Here is an 18,280-nt window from a genome sequence, read left to right on the forward strand (position 1 = left end):
ACCAGTGTGGCCCAGGGCAGGAAGTGTGGGTGATAAGGTTGCATCTTGTAGATTGGGCCGGGTTCTGGGAGAAAGCGTGAGGGTGAGGGAATCTGAGGGGAGCCTTCCACGCTCAGGCTGGCCGTCCTTGGCCGTCCTTCTCAGCTCCCTTCCCACACTTCCACAGAGGTAGACTTGGCCTCAGATGGGGGACCACGTGGATGCTGGTGGCAGGGCTGTTCAAGGGTTGGATGCGAATCCCCCCTGCTCTGCTGGCCTTCACGCCACAACACGGACAGAGGAGAGAGGCCGCCGAGCTGCCTGGGTCCTTGCCTCCTCTTCCTGGGTGCTTATCCAAACACCCGTTCCTGCCCCCACCCCCTCCTCTATGCCCCAGTATCCGGTGGGAGGCAGCTAAACTGCCCTGCCCAGATCGGACTCAGGGAGGAGGTCTTCAGGAACATTTGGAAAGATGTCCCAAATTCTCCAGCTCCCTCCATCCCCCACTCCTCTCCTGTCACCATGGATCCAAAGGGGCCAGAGGGACACTCTCCTCTAATCCAGGTGGCTTTATCCTTTGATGTTCTAAGCTTCCTAAGTTTGAAGATGCGGTCGGGAGGTCCACTCAGGAGATCGCTGTAGATTACAGGAGTGACCAAATTAATGAGACAGGGCTGTGGAGAGAACCAGAACGAGGCATTCTCGGCCGCTGGCATCCTGACTCTGTGCCTTTGGGAGCACCGTGTCTCTTCCTTTGTTCCTTGATTTAATTTATCTGATGGCTGATCAGCCCCCCTCGCCCCGGAAGATGATTCTTCTCCTACACGAGTCTCCCTAAAACATGATGCCACGTCCGGGCAGACTCTTTCCGGGATCGGCTGTGGTTCCTCTTCTCAGAGGGGAACGGGCTGAAACACCCTGCGGCCTCAGTGCTGCGTGGGCTCCAGGCTGTGCCCAGCTCTCTGTGGAGAGGCCCCTTGGGGCCCCAAGGACGTAGGGGGGGGGAGTGTGAGTGGGGAGGGGAGAAGAGTGGCCTGCATACTCCTGGACTTTGCAAATTGAGTGGGAACACCAGAATTGCTTTTCTCTTTCCTAACTGATTTCCAAAATACGTGTAGCCAGATTGTTTTCAGATCTCAAACAGAAAAGCCTCATTAATCATTAATTTGGACCCCCACAGTTGTACAGAACTTGTGACAATTTGTTTATCTTTGAAGGAGCTGCTAAGAAGGAGTTTAGTGAGGAAATTACTGGGGATGGGGAGGAGAGCATTTAACCTTTCACGAAGAAAGACAGGAGCTCTCTTTAGCTTCCCTCCGGGTACAGATGGGGGTGTGTGTGACATCCCTGTCACTCTTGTCTGTCCCTGAGTAGGGTGAGTACTTCCTCATCGGTGAGCTCAGGGCCAATGGACTGGATCCTCAACCATTTCAAGCCTGGGGACCCCTTTCCAACGTCAAAATATTTTCTATACCATCCCCGCCCCCAGTTATTAGCAACTGCGTTTTTTAGTGTGTCAGACGGAGAAGAAAAGCTACTCTGAATTCAGTAAGGCTTTTAAGCAAATCACGATAGCATCTGTGTACACATGAAAAATAGTGCTATCTTTCTGAGCCACAGTGTTCATTCATTTTAGAGCTGATGTTTGAGCACATATGAATTCCAGCTCCCCGGGGCAAGTTTCCCTCCCCCTTTGCCCCCAACCCCCCCCCCCCCACCGCCCCCGCCCCCGGAGGTGGGAGCCCTGGACAGTTCTCTAAGGCTGTAGGGTCGTGGGGTCCTGGAGCGCCAGGGCAGGAAGGAGCCTGGGGGGTTGACATCTGTGTAGGTACACTTGACACCTGCCACAGGCTGTCACTTCAGGGGCCTGGATCAAACTCTATGAGCTGCTTCCTCAAAGCCCCTCACCAGGCTTCGTCCCTCGGTGGGAGTGATGTGTGCATCAGTGTGGGAGTCAGAGACTGATGCCCCATAGCAGCAAGAGAAGCAAGGTCCAGCCTTCTGGGTGGTCTGGAAGGATTTTCCCAGCTCAGCTTCCCAGCTCTGGCCACAGCAGACACCTTTTTTCTCTTTCCTTTTTGCAGGAAGGAGTAGGGAGAGAATTAGATGCTCCATGCATACCAGAGATGAGGGAGAACGGGCAGAGGGAGGACATTGCGTTTAAAGATCAGGGGTTCTTTGTCCGAGGATGGGCTCAGGGGCCTGAGGGCACCCCGGTATCGCAGCCAAATGTTGTGCATGTGGGCATTTTTCTGGGGAGAAGTTCTTGAACTTTCCGGAGATTCTCAAAGGAGTTCCACAAGCCAAAAAAACTTTCAGAAGCTCTGGCCTGGAATTTCAACTTTTCCCTGACTCAGGCTTCCCACTCCCCGGTTACTCAGAGCTGGTGAAGTGTTGCTGTGTAGTCAAAGCCCGCGAGTGTGAAATATCAAATGCTCATTACATGATGTCGGGGGGAAACTTAGTCTGCTTAGCAAGTCTATTTTGTTGTTTTCGTGTGAGAAGTCTCCGTGCTAAACAGATGCCCGGGAAAACGGTCTGATTAATGACGCTGCTTCCTTTGTCCCCTCCCCCAACCCCCCACAGGGCCCGGGATGGCACTCTCGGTGACAGGGCTCACTGTCTTCTCTCTCCTGCAAACTGCCCTCTCCCTGAACCCCGAGGACCCCAACGTGTGTAGCCACTGGGAGAGGTAAGATGTGGATCTCAGATGTCCAGGCACTCCCCGAGGGCCTCACCTTGGGCTTGGCACTGTTGGGACAAAAGTGGAGTCGGGAGGTACAAAAGCTGCCCACCGTGGGCCTGTGGTCCAGCTGGGGACACAGCACAGACGCTGGAAGACAGGACAAAGCAGTATGGATTCTGTCTGGGACTCAGGGCTGTGGGAGGGGGTTGACTTAGTGATGCAGTGTGATAGATGACAATGAACTCCGGTCCCTCCCCGCACTGGCCCTCCCTGACCATTTTCCAGAGGCCCAGCAGGGCTCAGTGCCCGTCCACAGGCAGGTGGGGTGCGGTGAGTGACCGCAATCCGGATGTGCTATTCTCCGATGCTGAGATGCCGTTGCTGCTGCTTCCCGCCTGGTGTGGGCAGGAGGGGACCAGGGGCAGAGCGGCCCGGGGCCTCTGCAGAAGAGCTGGCTGCATCCTGGCTGCAGCACTGGGTCCGTGGGGAATGGGCCAGGGCCCTGCAGACAGCCTGACTTTGAAGTACAAGGTTAAAGTATTGATTTTGGTGAGCAGAAAGATAGTGACCGGAGACCCAATCAGGAAAAACCGAATTAAACCCTGGAATTGATTGGCCGCGCTGACCAGGACGACTCTGCCACTTAGATGTTAATAAATCAAATGAATAAAATTAAGATGAGGGCCCGGTGGGGGAGGCAGTTGGTAGAGGACAGGCGAGTGGGGCTGGCCATGCTCCGTGCTTGCGAGGGTGAATGTCCCGGCCCCACGACGGGGAAAGGCACCCCCGTCCAGGCCACCCCAGGCCCTGGAGGGATGAGGGTCCGGGGGCGCAGAGGGAGTGCCCCTACGCCAGTATGCGCATGTGCGGCAGTGACTGGGCGCTCTGTGGGGGTCCCCACAGAGTCCGCTGGTGCAAACCGACACCTGTTAGGTGCAGTGGGAAGAACACAAGGTCTGTAAAGAGAAGACCTTGGTTCACTCCAGTCTGGATCCTGTCACCTGGCAGCCGTAGGACTTTGGGGCAGTGTCTGAACCAGCCTGAGGCTGCTTCCCCACTGTCAAGTGGGGGAGAATAATTACCCTGGCCTCACAGGCACGTTGGAGGATCGGGGTACCAGTGTCACGAAAGGGCTTTCGCGACCGCAAAAGTCGATTGTTGTCTTTTCTTGGTGACGCCTCTGGCTTTGCAGGAACCGGTTCTTACAGACTTTAAAGCACATCGGGCTCACCGGAGGTGGGCGTGGAAAACGGAGTGTTCTGGGTCCTGGTCCCGGAGACTCTGATTCTACAGGTCTGGGGTAGAGCCTAGGGATATGCATTTTTCATAAGCTTTCCACATGGCTCTGAGGTGACTCAGGCTTCTTGCCCTTCTGGTCTTGGTGAATTTAAACCTTTCTTTCCCAGAGGGTGAGAGAGCTGTCAGGTGAAGTTGCACACTAGCCTCCCTGGTTGACGGATCCCAGCCTCGACAGCCCCCTACTATCCACGTGATCCGAGGCTGAGACATAGTTGCTTCCTGAGGATGGCTGTGCCATGTCCCCACCTCCAGGATACCTCCTCCCTTCTGCCCTTCTCTGCCTTCCCCAGCTCCTCTAACTGGGCCCTCTCCTCCAGGGAGCCTTCCCTGATGGCAGGGCCCATCCTCACTTCCCTCTTCTGAGTCCCAACTGTGGATCTGTTCAAACTGAAACCAAATTCTCTAATTTCCTAACGGCCCACCCCCCCCCCCCCCCCGCCGCCCTCCCCGCGACATTAATAAACTGGGAATAGGAAAACACTCTGAACTGCGCTTGCACTGAGCTGGCATTTCAGGCTGATTGGGCTATCAGCAGAGGTGATCATTTGATGGGAGGACAAGGACAGACCCTATGGCTAAAGTGAGGTCTGGGGGCCCCTGGTGCTTCTCCAACCCTTAAGGGGGAGGAGGCCTCGCAGACAGTGCCCCATGACCGGGTGCCGCCTTCTTCTTGGCTTGCCCACCTGAGCTCCACTGCCTACTACATATGGACAGATTTAGTCTGCATCATTCCGGAAACACGCCCTGGTCCCCAGAGACCGCTTAGGGAGACTTTCTCAGCTGGATTAGTGCTTCTGGCAGGCTCCTTGTTAATTATGCCCCTCCACCATAAAACCCAGCGGAAAGACCTCCCCTGGCTGGTAAAGCCCAGTTCTACAAGATATATCTGGTCCCTCATTAGCATATTGGCAAGCGAGCGTGTTAAACCGCCCAGCCATGAAACCAGGGGCACACTCTTCGCCCCGGAGACTTGGAATTGATTCAAGGTCTCACTGCCAGACTCACTCGGCCCAGGGGACCCCCTGCAGAGCTGGGACTGTTCCCCCCATGATACTCTCCTCACCCGTCTGGCGGGCTGATGCCTCTTCTCTGAGCACCCACTGTCTGTGTCGGGACGGGAAGGGGTGCCTGAGTCCCCGAGTGCATAGCCAAGGTGGGGAGCCCATTCTTCGTGTGGTCTTGCTCCTCCTCTCCCCGCCACAGCCAGGGAGGAAATACCTCAGTGTGTAGCACAGGAGGTGAACCATTGCAGTCGTATAGCAATGGTGGCCAGCGTCTATTGGACGCTTATGGTGCACCCATTAAAAATTTTACGTGTGTTATCTTGCGCTGACAGTTTTACTTGTTATCTTACTTTACCTTCCCACCACCCTGAGAGATGGACACTCTTGTTGCCTTTCTTAGTCCTCACAGTAACTGCGCCAAGTCCTTGGCAGTATTTGCCACGGATTTACAGGTGAGGAAACGGAGCCTTCCGTGAGTTACATAGCATGTCTGAGGATGTGCGGCTAACGAGTGACAGGGTTCGAAGGTGACCCGGAGCCCACGCACGCTTCCAGTCATTCTTCTGCCCTAAGTGAGGTAGTCAGTAGCCCTGTGGGAACATAGGATCATGGAATTTCAGGGTTGGCAGGGGCCCGTGGGAGGTCAGGGGTAGGTGCCGAGCTGCCTCCGTGTCCCTGAGCCTGGAGATGAAAAAGGGTTTGGGGGGCGCCTGGGTGGCGCAGTTGGTTAAGCGTCCGACTTCAGCCAGGTCACGATCTCGCGGTCCGTGAGTTCGAGCCCCGCGTTGGGCTCTGGGCTGATGGCTCAGAGCCTGGAGCCTGTTTCTGATTCTGTGTCTCCCTCTCTCTCTCTGCCCCTCCCCCGTTCATGCTCTGTCTCTCTCTGTCCCAAAAATAAATAAACGTTGAAAAAAAAATTAAAAAAAAAAAAAAGGGTTTGGCCCATGTCTGCGCAGATGTGTGCCTCTGTCTCCGATTGCTGCTTGCCGGCTGATAGAGGCTCAGCAGGGGCCCTCGTATCCTCAGTGCTTCAAAGAGCCAGAGAATTACCCAGCACCCCGAGTCCCTGGGCCTTGCTGACTGCTCCTGGCCCCGCTTTCTGAATTTTAGATCTTTGACCTTTCGGGCATCAGAGAGCCTGCTGTGGACCCACTCGGGGAGCTGGCCTGCTCAGCCCCCTTGCAAGCAAACCAAGAGCTTCCTCAGGCAAAGCAGACGGGCTTTTATAGCCTGGATCTAGCCATCTGGCCCAGGTCAGTGAGCCGTCGGGGGGGAAGCGGTGAGGAATACCAACCTACATAAAAATGAATTCCTGAAGTCTCAGCTGGGGCCCTCTCCCAGCCTGCACAGCAAGCATGAATCTTCCCTTCAGCATCCCGGCTCGACCGCCTTTTCATACAACTCCCGGCAGGGGCGGGCAGGTAGAAAGACATATGGGTCAGGCTGAGATCCGCCCCCCTCTGTGACTTCTACCCACTGTTCGGGTTTACAGCCAGCAGGCAGGATAACGAGGTACTACTTGGATTAGGGGATCTGGGGCATGTCCTTGATGCTCCCCCAGCTATCCCGGAGACAAAAGAGAGCGGAAGGTAAGTGACCTTGGGGAGGTCACTTGGTCTCTGTGATGTTCATTGTCCCTGTTTGTAAAATGAGGCTAGCAGTGCCACCTGTCTTAGAAGATTGTGAGGATTAAAATGGACTCAAACACTTAACACAGGGCCTTTAATGAGTATTCGCAGTTATCAGTACCAGCTGCGTGGCCCGGGCAACCGGCCTCTCCCTGAGCCTTAGTCTTTTTCAGCTGTGAAATGGGACCACTTTGCTATAAGGATCGGCTTCCCTGTAGACGCTTTGAAAACCATAAAGATCCACACAAAGTATTTTGAAACTTGTTGGCTCTGCCTTCCAGAGCCATGTAGAATAAACCTAAACTCTGCTTCGTTCATTCTCTGATAAATGAACTGGAATTTCAGAAAATGAACCGGGCCCAAGGGCAATAAGGGATGTGCCTTGGATCCAGCCTGGGGTCGGGGAGGTTTGATTGCTGAGGGCATGCAGGGCAGGAGGAGGATAGCGGGGTGAGGGGAGGTTTGAGCCCCTGGACACGTGGCCGTGGGCCCGGCTCCCCTAGGGAAGGAGACCCCATGCCAGCTCAGCCTCTCAAATGCTGACCATAGCTTCTTCGTCCTCCCGCCTGACTTTCAGCTATGCGGTGACCGTCCAGGAGTCATATGCACACCCCTTCGACCAGATCTACTACACGCGGTGCACAGATATCCTCAGCTGGTTCAAGTGCACCAGGCACCGGTGAGTACCTCTCTCGGGGGTTGGGCTGGGGAGGGGGTGCTGGGCCCTCAGAGTGTGGCTTTGTGCCGGGTAGTAAGAGTCTCCTGTAGCAGCCATAGTCAATGCACTGCCATCTGAGAGTCCCTGCTGAGGGCTTCTATCTGGCCAGAGAAGCTTATGGGCAGGGTAGGGCAGAAGTGCTAGAGAATTCCTGCCCTTGGGAGCGTCTCTCACCCAGTGAGAGATGGGGAGTTGGTGGATAAATCCCCTGGTTCCCTCACTGGAGGATAGAGGGGGAAACTTTGAGGCGTATTCTACACATATCCCAGCATACCCTGAATTGGCTGCCTTTTCCACCCTCTTTTTCCCTCTCCCCTCCCAGGGCTTCCTTAACATTACCTCCCAAGTAAACTCCTTGTCCTTGAATCTTTGCCTCAGGGTCAGCTTCAAGGGGAAATACAACCTAAGACAGAAACCTCAGAGCAGGGGTAGCCCCATGCCAGGGCATCTGGTTTGGAGAACTGAGCTCAGGATAGGACTTGGCACCCCCTCGGCACCTTGGCCAGGCTGCCCATGGGAGACACTCAGTCTAAATGACTGCACGGGGCTCCTGCTCCCTTGTCTGCAGCGCCCCCCGCAGGTCACGCCATTCTCTCATGTTGCTGGGGGAGAGAGGAGAGGAAGGAAGAGAACACGTTTTGTTGGATGACCCCGGGCAAGCTGCTTTATTTTGGGATTCCCAGGGTACTCATCAGACATACAGTGATCCTTGCCCTGCCTACTCACAGAGTCCAGTGAGGTCAGGGATGTGAAAATACTGGGAAAAATACAGGGGAAGATGGAAAAAAGCGAGCTGTTAGATCCGGGCAAGGTGGAGCTATTATCTGAGGGTAAGCGGGGGAATGAGGGGGACGCCATCCCTTAGGTTTCTTTCCTAGTTGCTCAGCATCTGTGTTGGTTTCAGATTCCTTTTGCTTCCTCCTCCTGGGCCTAGTCCCTCTTTGTGGTTTATGCCTAAATCACGGTGGGTAACAATGTGGCTGGGGCTCTACGCTGAAAAGCCAAAGTCCTGGTTTTCATGTCTGAGCGTAGGACACGATAGCTGCTTTTAAAACCCTTACTGGCTAATTCCAACATCTGGGCCACTTCAGGGTTGGTCTTCATGGGTTGTCTTTTCTTTAATATAAGTGATATTTTCTAGTTTCCTTTTTCTTTTTTTAAATTTTTTTTTTAACGTTTATTTATTTTTGAGACAGAGAGAGACAGAGCATGAATGGGGGAGGGGCAGAGAGAGAGGGAGACACAGAATCGGAAACAGGCTCCAGGCTCTGAGCCGTCAGCCCAGAGCCCGACGCGGGGCTCGAACTCACGGACCGTGAGATTGTGACCTGAGCTGAAGTCGGACGCTTAACCTACTGCGCCACCCAGGCACCCCTCTAGTTTCCTTTTTCTTGAGAGAGTGAGTGAGAGAGAGAGAGAGTGAGAGAGAGCGTGAATGAGCATGTGTGAGCAGAGAAGGGGCAGAGGGAGAGAGAGAGAGAGAGAGAGAGAGACAGAGAGAGAGAGAATATTAAGTAGGCTCTGTGCCTAGCATGGAGGCTGACACAGGGCTCTATTTCACAACCGTAAGTTCATGGCCTGAGCCAAAACCAAGAGTCAGACACCTAACTGGCCGAGCCACCCCGGCGCCCCTCCAGTTTCTTCTTATGTCTAGTAATTTTGAATTATATTCTGGGCATTATAAACAGCAGAGACTATAGAGACTGAGTTCTGTTATGTTCCACCCGAGAGTATTGATTTGTTGTTGTTGTTGTTGTTGTTGTTATTGTTTTGTTTTAGCTCTCAGTTAACCTGGCTACAATCAATTTCCCGTTCAGTATTTTTAGTCTTAGCTGGACTGTGTGGGACCTGTCCTCCACACATATAATTCAGGGGCCAGGAGTTTGGACAGAGACTTTTATAACGAATATGGGGCTTCCTCTTTGCTGTTCTTTTTTCTGAGCGGGGTTTCAATTTTCACTTTTCAAGTTGCTGGACTTGTCTTGTGGTGCTTCAAACCAGTAAGGCCGGGTGCCTTCTCTCTGAATTGTAGCCGTCCGGAGTCCTTGTTGACTGGGTCCTGAACTTGGGCTCACCTTGCCCAGTGTCATTTCCTTTTTCCCAAGTGTGTATTTCCCTCCAGGATCCACCTTTGTTCTCTCTCTAGCGCCTTCTGGTAGTTGTTTTTTTATATTTCCCCCAGATTTCATAGTTGTTTGCAGGAGGGTTGGCCCAATGGGAGCTAGTCAGCCATTATTACATCCCCTTCCCCTTGCCCTTGACTGTGAAATGAGGAGGTGGGGCCCAATGCCCCCTTCCAACTTCCTCAGCTGTGCCAAGGTAGCCGCGTGTGGCCCCAGCCAAAGGTGGAGGCGGAAATAGAAGCCCCGCTCCCTCCATGAGCCCTGTCAGGCCCTGTGCCAGAGTCAAGTTTGCTCTGAGGTGTGGCTCTGTTGGGTTCTTGGAGGCCAGGGCTACTATCCATCAGCGCCGGGGGGAAGGTGAGTGAGTGGCTGCTTATTAAAATAGGCTGCATTCCTGGAACATGAATTATTTTGCTAAATCATTGAGTCGCCTTGCAGCTTTCCTGATGACCTAGAGTGTGCGTGCTGACAGCTGCACCATCAGTCTGCCTCAGTGCAGAATGGTTTCTTTAAAGGTAGCACCCTTCTCCCGACAGCCTGGGCCCTGGCCCCTTCCCTCTCCTGCTTCCCACCCCGGTGCTGGGAGCAAGCAAGGGTCTCCCAGACCAAAGCCATGGGAGACATCTCCGTCCCGGCAGGCTTTCATGGTGCCAAGACCACCCGCCCCCCACCAGTGGAAGAGCTGAGGGATAAGCCCGTGTGGTACGGCGACCGGGTTGGGTGAAATCTAAGCCAGCCCTACCTCGTTCTTTATCTGAGAGGCCTACACCACCCCTGAAATTGCCAGGAGCTGCCTTCCTGTGCCACGGAAGTAGCCTCACTGTGAGGCCGGCTTACTTCCCATTATGGGCTTTTGACAAAGTAGAATGCCCTTCGTTTACGACATTCCCAAATATCATAGATTTCCCCAGAAGCCCTGCACTGTCATTTGTCATTAAGCGAGGGCTTTAAGGACTGGGAGGGCTGGCCCAGCCTGTGCTGTGGGACTCCCTTCCTACGTTGGCCTAACCCTCCATGGAAAGCAGGCTGTAGGTGTCTCCCATGTCTGGTCCCTGATGCTCTGCCCACTGAGGAGGGGTCTGCAGGGAAGGCTCCCCTGGGGTGTTGGTGGGGGAAGTGAAGGGGCTCTGGCTTCAAGGCCCAAGGACTTGGGGTTGAGTCGTAGTCACATGTCATGACCTTGGGGAGTTACTTCCTCTCTCTGGCCTTTAATGGCCATTTCAGTCTCTTCCATTTTGACCCTGTGTGTGAGGAAGGGGCTTTGCCTGTCAGTACCCCATTTTGACTCCCTCTTAAGGACTCATTCCACCCACCATCCATTTACCTGGTCTTCCTCTTCACTCTGGCCTTCCTGTATGGCCAGCCAGCCACCCTGTGGGAACTGGCACAGGACAATAAGGGAAACCTGGGGGCACTGAAATTAGACTGATTTGGGTTCGAATCTTGGCTCTGAAACTGATCCGTTGTGTGACCTTGAGCGAGTCATTAACTTCTCTGAATACCAGTTTTCTCATCCATAAAACAGAAGAGGGATACATAAGACAAGAATAAAAAACCCTAAAAAGGAAATAAAATAAAGGTGACAGAGTAATGCTACCTGCCTCGGGCAGAGAATGGAATGAGATTTCGCCTATAAATCTCTGGCACAGGAGGAAGTGTCAACATCTGTGTCAGCAGAAGAACGGGAATGCGAGTCTCTGACTTCCAGTCCAGAGTTCCTGCTCCCTGGGCCTTAGTTTCTTCCTCTGCAGAGCCAGCGGTCAGTTCTGAGCCTTCCGAGGGCCGAGGACATGTTATTTTGGGGTGACGGAGGTTAATCTGCTTCCTGGGACTGAGTCAGACTCGGGGGGCCCTTTGCTGACCCCGTTTTGGTTCTCCAGGTGTGTGGACCAGTCCCTAGGAGGCCGTGAGCAGTCTGCTTGTTGGGGCAGACACTCTCGGGGCCCACACCTCCGGTCTAGGTCACCCTATGAGCTCCTCTGGGGGTCTTTAGGAGAGCCCCTCCACCCCCCGCCCCGGTCACCTTCCACAAGTACCCCAGAAAGTATCTTCCGAAACCCTGTTCAATATCACGCTGAAGAGACCTGGGAAAGTCAGCAGGTGTAGCAAACGCCGCGTCAGTAATACATTCTGCATCACAATGGCCCAGATGCAGCCATCGATCTTTCTTTATTGTGTTCCTTCATATTTGAAGCCGCCATGCATTTTAAAGTAATTATTGAATGGCATCCTCCATGTGGCTTAACACAAATATCATTCTAACGGGAGCGATTGATTTTCAATACTTTCAAGTGGCTTTCTCCCTTGTGCCTTAGGATCAGTTATAAGACGGCGTATCGGCGTGGCCTCCGGACCATGTACCGGCGCAGGTCCCAGTGTTGCCCTGGCTACTACGAGAATGGAGACTTCTGCATACGTACGTAGGGGCTGCCTCTGTTCTGGCCTTGCTGGGGTTGGGAGGTGAGGGGAGAGAACAGAGAAGGGAGGTAAGCAGGCCTCAGCCGACCCGAGGGCTCCAGAAGTCCCTGCCTGCTGCTGGCCCTGAGGGGATCATGGGTCTGGTATAAACACATTGCGTGGGATCACATCGGAACACGTGGAGCACATGGGATCAATGGAAGCAGGTCAGTTCCAGGCTTTGGTGGGGTCAGGAGAGAAGTGGACCCTTCCGGAGAGGGTGCTCTGAGGAGCAGTGGGGAAGAAGGGCTGAGTGGGTGGCACAGATCTGAAGGGCTCCAGAAGGCTTTGTCGGATGGAAGGAGACTTGAATGGATAAACGGTGACGAGATGGATGAGTGGATGGATGGATGGACGGATGGATAGAGATTGGAAGGGAGGAAGGAAGGCAAGCTGCATCATTGGATAGCAAGACCATAGTACCTAGAAGGAGGATAGCAAGAGTGAGACAGATCACAGGGGGCCGGTTCCAAGAAGTGGGGGGGTTTCCAAAACTGATCGGGAGACACTGAAAACAAGGGGGGTGCATGAAAGACACATGGAACCTCTCCCCCTGTTTGTCTGCAGTGGCTCAGTGCTCTTGGTGTCCCCAGAGAGTCAAGGGCTGAGTTTCTGGCAGCTTCAGGCCCTCTGGGTGGGGGTGGGGAAGCAGTTCTGTGCAGTGGGAGATACCCAGGAACCTGCAGATCTGAGTTCTGGTCCCAGCTTCTGAGGCATGTGGCTTTGGGCAAGTCATTTAACCTCTCAGGAAGAATGACTCCAGGACCCTGTTGGAGTCTAATGGACTCTTTCCCACCACCTCTGACAGGTGTAATGGGGCCAGGATGGGGCTCTCCTGTGGGCAGTAGAGGGTTGCCACTGTGGGAGAGTGTCAGAGAAGCTGGGAGCCCCCCACTATTAATGACAGAGGGGAATCCACCCCCAAAACTTCTGCCTCTTCATTTGGAGGCAGATTTGGAGAGTGATGTTCCTTGTTAGCATTCTCCTTGCCCTTTGGGTGGGTAGAGTGAGCCAGCACCAGAGAGACAGTTTGGGCAGGGTGGGCGTGTTGGTGTTGGGAACGAAATGACAGTTTTCCCCTGCTGATGTTACGTATCCCCTCTTGCTGGAGAAACTCGATTCTAATTGCATTACAGGAACGAATGAAAAATGCTCCCACAGATGCGTTCACTGATGATGGTTTTGCAGGAAAAATACAAAGATACCCAAAGCCATCCCCAAAAGGCTGTTTCTCAGGAGCAGGGCAGAGGACCGGGCTGGGACAAGGCCTTGGCTGGCACGTCACCTGGGATGGGGTTCCTATGGGGACCTGGGTGTAGATGTGAGATCAAGACCAAGCTTTACTGCTGTTCTGTCTGCCTGGAGGAGAGCGAGAGCCAGGCATTGGGGCGGGGTGGGGGGGGGGGGTGACAGAGGACTCATAAAGCCTAAGCAGAATGGATGTGAGTGGCCCTTCGGGGCTCAGGGCACCAAGATGGACCCAGGGAAATGATAGAGGGAATTCAGATGTCAGCACGGGGCTCCAGGAACAGATGAGCACATTTCTTTTCTAATTTCCATTAGCGGGTGTTGGTAAAGCTCTTGGAAAATGAAGACCAGGGCAGAAACACTAAGTGTCCTGATTGCACAGGCCCGGTCTTGCTGACTGGGAACGGCAGCTTGTCACCTCCTACCTACTCCTTATGTAACGGCCAGGTACTGCCTGCTGAGCTGGTGGCCCCAGGCCAGGCCACCTCCAGGAAGCCAGTGAGAAAAGCCAACTTTAGGACTGAAGGCTTTTTCTGAAGGGGGACAGGAGAGTTTCAGCAGTAGGATGGGGCACTGGGGCATGCGGGGTACTGGTAGTGCTGACCCAGAGGGGCAAGAGTCACACAGGCCTGGCTTTGAGTCTCAGCTCTGTCCCTCCCAGCTTCTTCCTCTTTATGCTCCTCCTCATCCTCTTCAGAGCACACCCCCTGCGCCAGGCGCCATTCCGGTCACTTCCTGTGCATTAATGGATCAGCGTCTCACAACAGCCCTCTGAAGTAGGTACTCTTACTTCTCCTATCTAATAGATGGAGAAACTGAGTCACAGAGTGAGTAAGTAATTTGACCAGGGTCATACAGCTAGAAAGTGGCAGAACAGGGATTTGAACCTAGGTTGTCTGGCTCTGGAGGCTGCTGTGAACCTCTCAGATGGGCTGCTGCCCTCTCTGTGAGCCTAGGCAAGACGTCACCTCTTGGAACCTCAGTTTCCACTCATGTAAAATGGGGATAGTAATAACCTCTACGGCCAGACACAGGGTAGGGGCTTAAAAAATGTCAGCTCCCTTACTCCATGGCTTTGGGTCTTAACATTTTTTCACTCTTGGCTTTTGTTTTAATTTTCCAGATCACCATGGACCCTCTCCCTGGGAAAATGCACATGACATATATAAACCTATGTGCATACACACAGCCCTTCCTTTGCACACAGTTGCAGTGGGTTCATGGATCCCTCACATCCCTCACAGAGTCTTTGAAACCCTGGTAAATCATTTCTGCCATGTGTTCATGTTTATCCACTCGATTGACACTGTTGCTTGTCAACTTGTTGCCTACGCACTTGGGTGCGCACGAGAGATGGTTGCTACCCCGAGGGGCTTGCAGCCCTAGCAGAAAGAGATGATCTGGCACACAGATACATGCCCCCAGAGTTGCAGATGCTTCAACGAGCATCTTGATAAAGTAGAACCGAGTGGAATGGAGAGACTGTCTTCTTCAGGCATGTCCACTTAGCGAGAGTTAATGAGACGTCAGCTCTTGACAGAAGCGTGACGGGAGAAGCCCTTGAAGGGTGTGCCACCAGCATTTATTAGACGCCTATCGTGGCCCACCCACAGTGCTGTGCCTTGGGATAGAAGAGGTGTGGTAGAAATAGCTCCTGCCCTCGTGGAACCTACGGTCTTGTTGGGAAGGCCAGGCCACATGCAGAAAAATCCATGGATAACAGCCGGAGAAGAATGTGGGGAGGAACACACAGACCAGACACGCTAGGCGGGAGACCATGCTGTGACCTGCTGTCACTCGGGGGGCTTCGGGAGGGTTTGGGCTGGATGGAATGGTATCTTTGGGTGTGGTTGGGAGAGAGGGAACCCCATCAGCAAAGGTGTGGAGGCAGCTGGCCTGAGACCACGGGGGTGGGGGGGTGGGGGAGGCAGATCTGGCTGGGGGAGGGGTTGGGGGAGGCGGTCATTCATTTCCCAGGGCCGCCCTTGCAAAGCAGCACTGCCTGGCAGGCTTCCCCACCAGGAGTGTGCTGGCTCACACCTCTGGAGGCTACAAGTCCCAATCTGGATGTCAGCAGGGTTGCTTCCTTCTGAGGGCTGTGACTAGAGATCTGTTCCAGGCCCCTCTCCTTGCTTCTGGTAACTCCATTCCCCACACAGCCTTCTCTCTGTGTGTGTGTCTCTCTAGGTTTCCCCTTTTTGTAAGGACACCAGTCAGATTGGATGAGAGCCCACCCGAATGACCTCGTTTTAACTTGATTACCTCTATAAGACCCTATCTTCAAATAAGGTCACATTCTGAAGATTTGGGGGTTAGGCCTCCAATATATGAATTTTAGGGAGGGAGACAGTTGAACCCGTAAACAGGTGAGTGTTGGCCATTACTAGCATTCTCTCGTTCCCGCTTATTGCAATGGGAAGAAAGGAGGGGGACCAGCCAGCCCTCACACAGGCTTTGCCAGCCGTCCAGGAGCGAGTGGAGACCCCAGGGGCAGGGAACTTGCATGAGGGAAAAATGGTAGCGGGCAAGTGAGGGATTGTGCTCAGGGTGCCAGATGAGAAGCTTTGCAAACCCAGAAGAAGCATTCAGGAGTCGACGCCCTGCGGCCCCCTCCCTCTCCAGTTCTCCTTCTCCACCCCTTGGGGACCAGAGAAACTCCCAAGTTCACCAGAACCTGGTGAGAACCCATCTAATGCCTCAGGACTGAGGCACGAGAATATTACCCATGCTCTGGGTAGGGGTAGGAGGGCATCATCTTCCCTCCAAAACGGCCTTTTTGGAGCCCGTTTCTTAGCAGATAGTAGGAGGACACCGGCCTGGGAATAAAAGCCGTGGCTGACTCTGCCACCAGCTAGATGTGCAGTCTTGGGCGAGTCGCTTTGCCTCTCTGGACCCCCCGTGGCATAGGATGGATCATCCCTGTGGGTGGAAGGAGTAAAGATGAAACCGTGGGCGAACACGTCCTGAAATGCATAGAGCTTGATACATGCGTGGTGGCACTACTTTTTCTCTTCTTTGTGCCATTTCCTCTGCCCCAGAACTGCCATCCATATCCCAGAGGCCTTGGCAGCCCTTCTAGAACCTTCTGCACCAGAACTGCCCACCCTCTCCCTTAGCTACAGATACAGCTGAGTCCCATATTTCCTAAGGATCATTGGACCCAAATGGCACTTCTCTCTTTCTCCTTTCTCGTGAGATAGGCCAGAGGGCACCTTTGCCTCACAGAGCCGGTTTTGTCTCTTAGGCGGTGGTGTTTGAGATATTTGGGGAAACTCTGCTCTTTGAAAACGTTAGGTTGTATCAGACTAGATGGGCTTGGTTATGATGCAGTAACAAACACCCCGAATCCCAGTGGCTTAAAACAATAGACTTTTCTTCCTTGCTCATTTTGCATGACCACTGTTGGCTGGCTGGGGCCCGCTCGCCCCAGGACCCAGGCTGCTGGAGCACGAACTTTGCAGTGTTGCTGGTTGCCATGGCAGAGAGAAGAGGGCTCTGGCGGGTCAGAAATATTTAGTGAGCAGTATTAGGGCTTATCACCCTACAGATGCCGTGGTAATCACAATTCACTCACGTGTGTTCTCGAACACCTGATAACCTAGTAGAAGATTCTCCTGGAAGACACGTTGGAACACAGACTCACTGAGCCCCAGCCCCAGTCTCAGATTCAGAAGATTGGAGCTGGGCAGCTAGAGAATGTGCTTCTCTAACAAGTTCCCAGGTGACGCTCATTGGGAACCACACTTTGAAAACCACCGGTCTACCTACTGCCGAGGATGGTGGGAAAGCAGATTGCTTGGCAGGTGCATCCCATTGGTAGTCAGGCCCTCTCTTGATGGGCTAGAGGAGAGGGCCTGCTTCAGAGTAGCCAGCAAGGAGGGGGAACTGGTCTGCCTGATCCCTCCCTCCCTCCCTCCCTCCCTCCCCTTTTTCCTTTTCCTGGAGGAGGTAATGCCCCCAGACTTCCTAAGTGGTGTCCTCCAACCCTCTCACTGGATGCTTGGAATCCCAGAGCCAGCCTCCCCGCAGTGTGGGTTTCATCCTAATCAAGAAGTAGAGGAATGAAGCTCCAGGCAAGTGGCTGACGGGCCCCACACCAGCAGCCCTCCCCACTCCCACCATTGATTGGGGGGCGGAAGAGGGGTGCAGGAGGGGTGGGGGAGGGGGTTGCTAAGCCTCCTGGAAGGGAGACCGCTCCGGATCAGTGTGCATGTCCTGGGATGGCTAAGGGGGAGCCGGCAGGGGACGATCTGGGATACTGGCTGCACTGAGGGCACCCGAGCCGTGCTTAAGATTTAACTAACTCCAGCAAACTCCTCACACCGTTTTTGGGATTTAAGTACCCCTGTCTTATCGCAGTTGTTTTTTACAGCGGATTGTTGTTTAACTGTGAATTCAGCTCTGGTTTACTGACTTCCTTGCTCTTCATCTCTCCTCGGGTCTCACTCCTTGCTAGGTTTGGCCTCATTCTTCTCGAAGGGCCATCTGTGTGCAGGAGTTTTCCTGGGAGGGTCCATGAGCGAACGCCTCTCGTATGCTTTACCTGTCTGAAAACGCCTTTGTTTTACCCTCACTCCTGAGTGGTGCTTTAGCTGCCTGTGGAATTCTAGGTTCTCTGTGATCTTCCCTCAGGGTCTGAGGATGTTTTTCTGTCGTGTTCTGGACCTAGTCTTTGCGGGCTAGCGCTTGTGTGGGTGTGGAGTTGCTTTCGTTCACACTGTTTGCTCCTCAGAGGTATATATCCCTTGAAGCTAAATTTTCATGTCCTTTATCCATTCTGGAAAATTTTCGGCCATAGCTCTTCAAATGTCCCCTGTCCTTCATTCGCTCAGTTTTCTCCTGTTGAAGTGCCAAAATGTTGGATACTCATTCCACTTCCTCTCTCTCTCCTAGGCTTTTTCCATCTCCTTATCTCTCCATGCTGTATCTTGGAAATTTTCCTCAGATCCATTTTTCAAATCCTTTGGCTCTGCTAATTACCTGTCTGTTGAGGTCTCCATTTCAACAATGGCATGTTTCATTCCTAGGAGTATTCTGTTTTTCCTTCTTCAGATCTACAGGTTTGCTTTTTTTTTTTTTTTTTTCTGTAGTGTCCTGTTCTTTTTTTTTTTTTTTTTTATGTTTTTATTTTTGAGAAA

General features: G+C 53.3%; 1 protein-coding gene across 27 annotated transcripts in view; it reads left to right on the plus strand.

Annotated features, from left to right (window-relative positions):
• The window catches only part of MEGF11 (multiple EGF like domains 11), a 359,109-nt gene that overhangs the window by 121,262 nt on the left and 219,567 nt on the right, over nucleotides 1-18,280 (plus strand). For all 27 annotated transcript variants that reach the window (XR_006704624.1, XR_006704623.1, XR_006704626.1 and 24 more), the window contains exons 2-4: nucleotides 2,566-2,671; nucleotides 7,174-7,275; nucleotides 11,753-11,853. Coding sequence is in view for 17 of the 27 variants with exons in the window: in XM_045449379.1 (XP_045305335.1) it covers nucleotides 2,574-2,671; nucleotides 7,174-7,275; nucleotides 11,753-11,853 (301 nt within the window). In the remaining 10 variants the exon portion in view is untranslated. The remainder of the gene's footprint in view (nucleotides 1-2,565; nucleotides 2,672-7,173; nucleotides 7,276-11,752; nucleotides 11,854-18,280) is intronic.

The sequence above is a fragment of the Leopardus geoffroyi genome, chromosome B3 (genome assembly GCF_018350155.1).
Source record: "Leopardus geoffroyi isolate Oge1 chromosome B3, O.geoffroyi_Oge1_pat1.0, whole genome shotgun sequence".
NCBI classification, from domain to species: Eukaryota; Metazoa; Chordata; class Mammalia; order Carnivora; family Felidae; genus Leopardus; species Leopardus geoffroyi.